The sequence below is a fragment of the Phaethon lepturus genome, unplaced genomic scaffold, assembly GCF_000687285.1.
Source record: "Phaethon lepturus isolate BGI_N335 unplaced genomic scaffold, ASM68728v1 scaffold9952, whole genome shotgun sequence".
NCBI classification, from domain to species: domain Eukaryota; kingdom Metazoa; phylum Chordata; class Aves; order Phaethontiformes; family Phaethontidae; genus Phaethon; species Phaethon lepturus.
Window position 1 is genome coordinate 10874 of NW_010521219.1, and position 6442 is coordinate 17315.

Below are 6442 nucleotides of genomic sequence, written 5' to 3' on the forward strand. Positions count from 1 at the left end.
ACATTCAGAAAAGAGTATTGTTTATTACAGAAAAAGTGTTTGCCTAATATTCTTCAAACACTATTTAAAGGTCTTGCCTACTAGAAGACAATGCTTGGCTAATTATTGCCGCATTTCACAACAACAACAACAACGAGGACAACAACAACAACAGAATACACAAAGCAACATGAAGCACAGGTACATACAGGTCACCAAGACAAACAGAGCTTCCTCATACAGAAGTTTAAGACTCAGATGCAAAGGGAGTCTTCACAGGTGCGATAAAAAGAAAATTTTAGGTGTAGTACCACGTCAAAATACTTTAATATATAAAACCAAAAAATATTTTTCTTCACACATAAAGACATAGTAATGTTTTGCATTTGTGTAAATGGATAGAAATCAGAGGATATTAATTCAACATAGGTAATTTTAGGTCAGCTTAGACACGTCATTAAACCATGAAGTAAACTGCCTGAATTACTTACTTGGTAGTACTTCTCACGTCAGTAGCGGATTGGTAGTTATCTCTTTAGAGACTAACACATACGCACAGGACTGCCAACAAGATTACACTACTAGTTTTGCTAAAACTTTTACAACACTGTGACAGAAAGTTATTTAATATTAAGAGAATCCTTCCCACAGGATTAGCAATTTCATGCCTTTCACACAAGTTTCTAACAACTTGCTGCCAATGCCTGCGTGATGCAAAGCTAAATTATAAATGCATAGACCAGTTTAAAGAAAAAAACATAATTAAAAGTCACTGTTCAAACTTGAGCCTCAAATAGCTCTCCTACAAAGCACCAAAAACCATAAAGAACAATCTGTCATAAAGTTGTATACCTCCTGTAGAATGACAGGCCTATCTAAAACCCAAAGTTTTCATTATTTTCAACAATATATTTTCCCTAAGACATAGCTATCAATACTTGATCTTTAAAAACACGTGGCAAGATAAACAATTGTAAGCAATTCTTTCTGTCAGAAGAAAAAGCAGGGAAAAACTGCGTAAAGCAATAGTTATGACAGCGATGCAATCAAGGACCAAAATATTTATCAAACTTGTATACACGATAAAAACATTTAATTTCAAGATTATTAGTTCATAAAAATTATTAAAGAATGAAAAAAGTACAATGATTTTGCAAACTTCTTCTCTTGCTGACATGTGTTTTCCCTCCGAGCTAAAAATACTAACCTGAGCTCTTTTTTCTCTAAGTTCCTGCTGCTGTAACCTTCTTTTTTCACGTTTCTCTTGCAATTTTTCAACCTCTTTTACACAATTAGATTTTCTACGTGCTTAAAGAAAATGATAAAATTTTAAAATATTTTTAGTGTTGCATTAATTTAGTACTTACACCATAACTTTTCAATTTTACTAACTTACCAATAATTAGAATGCATTTATATCAACTATCTTTTCAAGCAAATCAGTATTAGTACAGAATAATTATGGCAATTTAATTTCTAACACTTATAAAAAAAAGAATTAGAAAAAAGTCATGGGAATGGGAAAATAATTACATGACCAAAAATGTAAGGACAATGACCCTCAAAAAACATTTGGACAGATACATGTGATCTCTTGGTTTGAATTAAAAGAAAGACCAGGCAAATGAAAAAAAAATCCAAACAAAAAAACCAAAAAAACACCCACAACACTGCCATGGTTAAAAAAAGATAAAGGAAAAACAAATTCCAAATACTAGCACAAGTATGACAAAAAGTGAACATTTGTTTAGCCACAGGTCTCTGATAAAGCTCCTCGAGGAAGCCCGCAGACAACTGCACATGTAGCCCATTTGTCATTTATGGACAACAACATAATCCAAGAGAATGTACATGTAACGCCCAGAATGAATAAATCCTTGATACATGGTTTACATACAAGGGGGTCCAAATTCCTTTTTTGCAGCTTGAACTGGAGATATATCTGAAACACTACCATTCTGTTGAGAGGACGAAGACTGCTCAGGCAGCTGAGTAGGTCGCGCGCGTGCAGAACCAACCACTGCAAAGGAAAAGCACAAAGTTCATCTGGACACAGGGGAGTAACATTCCTATCCGATTCTGAAATGTTTTGTTATGAGATAAAATGAGGCTCCTTTCCAGACACAACCATTTATTGTGGGTGAGGGGGAGCCATACATGTAGAAAGTCTATTAATAAGGACATTTGGCGTGCAGCCTTTTTTATCCTAGTGTTATACACCAACACAACATAATCATTAAGTACCGATGTTGCACGTGCATAATTTTAAACACTCTACTGCAGAATTAGCACAACTTATTATGTGCACAGAATGAAGCGAGTGCTTGGAGATAAGCAGTCCTAAAGCTTCAAGTGCTGAGATTTTATTTATATTGTGATTATACCCAAAAAACAAGTAAGAAAAGAAGCCGTGCTGTTTCACATCCTCTAGACTAATATTACAGAATGGTCCCATCCCATCGAGCCTACAATCTCTGGAAGAGCAAAGGGATATAAAGGAAAGGCAGCAAAGTGCAGCTCTCCCTGTGAGTGGAAGAAACAAACCTTTTTGACACCGGACTGGAAGGGATACAGATACGATCCATATGTCTAAACTTATGTACTGATTCTACACTGCTAAGGATGGCAATTTCTGAAGATGCAGTGGGAGTGGTGAGCATGCAAGCCTCTTCGGTAGAGCTGAATGCTTTAAACTGTTTTTCAAAGAGTTGCTTCAAGCAGCTCTGCTGCAGCTGGCCCACTTCCTCCACACGCTCCTGACAGAGTCTGCCAGAAGAGTACAAAAGTGAAGGTATCAGCTTTGATTAGCAGCCAGAGATGACACTCCACACGAAGGCCACCTCACTGTGCAACATGGAGACAACTACGGAAACAGGTATCGAACAGGACAGACAAGACTAATGCCCAGATCATTCCAAATATGATAGGAGATCTAGTTTATAGCACAAACTGACTACATGAAATAAGACAGTGTGCTGAGAAAAGCTTAATTACAAGGCCAATGAAGAACAAATACTTAGGCTGACTGTGAATAGTCAGATGCATAAGACGTATTAAAACACACGTTACAGGGTTATTCCGTACCAAACAGACCATTTACTACAAACGACAACATGTACGGATGCGAGGAAAGCACATCAATAAGGTGTCTGAGATTTAAACCATAGTAGTTTGAAAAAAAATTATTCCCTCCTCATGAGATTTTCTGTTTGTTTAACAGCCCCAGAGGCAAATGGCAGAAGGGCAAAAGTGGTCCCAATCATCCACCAGAAGAGTCTGAACACTTGCAAAGATATGCAAGCCCACTTGTTTTTCAAGCTTAAACAGATGGACTGGAATCTAGTCTGAATTAATTACAGTAGATTAACGTTTGGAAGAAGAATCATCACCATCATCAGTACAAGTTAGTTAAGTTTAACGCAGGAGAGAAGATGAAAACAATAAGCAGGAACTACTCTTTCTCATGTTATGGATGCATTACACCTGTATTCAACCAATATATACTTTTCACCTATCCTCCTGTGGTATTTCAGCATTTTTTGTGGATTTTTGACTATTAACTGTAGAGTGAGAAATAACCCCTAGGGCTTAAGTACTCTTTGAATGAATGTTTACACACAGACTGTTAGAAAATTAAGTTAAAAAATTGAAAGCATAAGAATTTTAAGTGCACTGCTTAGTAGATAGTGATACACTCAAGCTGAAGCAAACTGAGGATGCTTTAACTTGGAAAAGTCCACACATGATTTAATGTACGTAATTAATTTTTGCACCTTCAGTTCATTCAGCTTTACTTTTCTAATGCTATATTGCTTAAACTTGCATATAAATACTATTTGTACAGTATGAATAGGCATAAGTCTAGGAATAACGTACCATGTCTTTTACATGTCACATGCATGCATACCGAACGAGAAATGCGGAACTGCTAAGGGATATTAGATGAGGAGGTTAAAACGTTCCCATATTTTTTTACTTCCTTGAAACGGAAGGAGATAACATTTACCTCTGTTATCTCTGGCAGGGGTGTCATTCTTAAGAGATGCCATAGTTCGTCGACTCTATAAAGAAAGAAATCTCTGTTATTTGATCACCATATAATTGAAAAAGTAAACAGCAGCCCCACCTCTGCTTCTTTCAAGTGAATGAAAATAACATGACATCAGCAATACAGAGAAGTGATTGCTGCCAAATCCCTTCCTGAAGAGCCTAGGGTGAAAACTGCTTGAACTGTAAGTACTGTTTCAATCAACCTCCAAAACCTCTGTATTTTAGCTTGAGATATATTTAGTTATATAAATATTAGTTCCCAGCTCCCACTCTGTCAAACCTGTTCTTAGAAAAAATTTTTAGAAACCCCTGTTCACCACAGGAAAAAGAAAGGACCACAGCTATCAAATAGCTCCACAGAAGTTAAGGTTAAAAATTCAAGGATAACACCATGCATAGGAGTATTGTAATTTAACATGAACATGTTGCATAGATGTTACCAACCTTCACGATTTTATTTACTTTGGCTGATGGAGTAGGCGGTGGTGGTGTCTCTGGACTAGGTTCAATATCTTCATCAGGTGCAAGGTCTGGGTTAAGTGAAAATATGCTCTCCAAGTCAATCTGTGTCAGAAAATATAAAATTTATTTATGAGTCTTAAAACAACATTCACCCTCTCCATTTCTTCTGTTACGCTTGAGAATAAACAGTAAATATATTTAGTGGGTTTGCTCCAGAATTTGTTAATTCTAAAACCTGTATTATTTCGTTTTACATTCACTAAAAACAGCGTAAGCTTTGGTCTTTGTATTAGTCAAAAACACATCCTTCAGAAAAGACATGAATTAAAAATAACCAATAGATATTAATAATTTTGTACAGTGATTAAATTAAAACAGAAGTAGTTAGTATTACTGTGGTAATTTGACAATTACTGCAAAATACGAAAGACATTCTATAACATAAAAAGAAAGATCTCAATTAATTGAAATTTCCCACGCAGTGCAAAAGAAACAGATGAATTACAACCACCCACAAAACAAAAGCACAATTGAAAACATATTAAATTTGTCATGCTATTTTTTTTTTTCTTTTTCTCATTCAAAATGCTGTAAAATGTAAGGGGGGCAGGGGCAGGATCTTAAAAATAGCTGGCTTCAGATCTATTGAAACTTGGTTTCCTAAAAATTTTAAATAGCTTTGGTCTTTATAGACCGCCATTTCCCCTGGCTGGACCTTTCAAAGGCCTCACGACTGTATGGATTCTGTGTGTCCAGAGGGATGAGCTCAGCTGATGAGATCACCAGGACTTTCTCAGAATTTTTTTTTTTCTTTTTCCTGTGATTTCACAAAACCGTTGAAGTGTAATTATTTCTGAGATACTTCTCCAAATCTCAGCTGGCCAACATGGTCCAAAATTTAAAGGAAGAGGGGATAGTGAAGCATTACACACAAAGACACAGTTTCTCAAGGAAAGCAAAGCTGAAAAATTATTGCCAAAATAAATAAACAAGCAAACAAACTAGCAGTTCAACTCCTCAACAATACAAACACAAAAAGATTTCTAATCTAGCTCTCCCACTAGTTTCCTGTCTGAACTGCAAGTCATTCTCCCTCTAAAAAAATTGAGTTTTCTACTTGTAAAAAGAGGATAACAAGGTCAGCCTTTCTAATCTGGTTCAAAATCAATAGATGAGAAGAACTATTTAAAAACTATGACACAGAGCTCAGGAAGTCAAATTTAATACAACAGAAACGAGCATTTGCCCAACAGCTCCCCATGCAAAACAGTCTGTCACCAAAGAATAATCAAGTAAATTAAGGTTTATATCTTCTTTTTGTTTCCAGTGCAAATGCCAAAGTAATGCTCATGTAGATTACACATTTTTTAAAAGAGAAACGTTCTAAAATAATTAAGTTTACCTCTTTGCCTTTAGTATCTCCATTTTCAATCCACTCAACAGTTACGCTTTCACTATCTTCATTTAGGGATGTTACCATAGCTTGGTGAATTCGGCCTAGAAAGCAAACACAAATAATCATTTATTAACGGGTGGAAAAGTTTTCCAGAATTTTTTTTTCTTCCCTGCACCGAGACATGCAGAGAGAGGCAGGAAGAAGAGGCTTAAAAAAAATGAGGTGATACATAGAAGATGATTCCTGGCCACACAGTGTGAAGAGGCTCAGACCTGATCCACCAGTGGAGGCTCCAACGTGACAGTCAGCATATAAGTGAAAAGCTCAATGAACAGAAAACTGAGTGGTAAGTCAACAAAACACAACGTGAAAGCCACACCACTTAGAGTCTCTTTTCCTGAGACAGGAAAACTCCAACACCACGAATGTCCCACGGGCAGCAAAGTCTCCTGAGGTGCACCCCACAAAGGCTTGTTTGTCCCTCTCCTAGGCTGATACAACATTACATGTCTCAACCTAGGTGTGAAGCCCCCTGAAGTTGTATTCTGATATCCA

At 36.5% G+C, this 6442-nt stretch overlaps 1 protein-coding gene across 1 annotated transcript in view; it reads right to left on the bottom strand.

The window, feature by feature from the left end:
- LOC104616438 (kinesin-like protein KIF2A) overlaps nucleotides 1-5980 on the bottom strand; it is a gene marked incomplete at its 3' end in the record, with an annotated part of 16847 nt that extends 10867 nt beyond the window's left edge. The window contains exons 1-5 of the mRNA XM_010281449.1: nucleotides 5894-5980; nucleotides 4474-4593; nucleotides 3986-4040; nucleotides 1877-1999; nucleotides 1187-1287 (exon numbers count right to left, since the gene is read on the bottom strand). Of these exons, the coding sequence (XP_010279751.1) occupies nucleotides 1187-1287; nucleotides 1877-1999; nucleotides 3986-4040; nucleotides 4474-4593; nucleotides 5894-5971 (477 nt within the window). The remainder of the gene's footprint in view (nucleotides 1-1186; nucleotides 1288-1876; nucleotides 2000-3985; nucleotides 4041-4473; nucleotides 4594-5893) is intronic.
- Nucleotides 5981-6442: the final 462 nt, after the last annotated feature.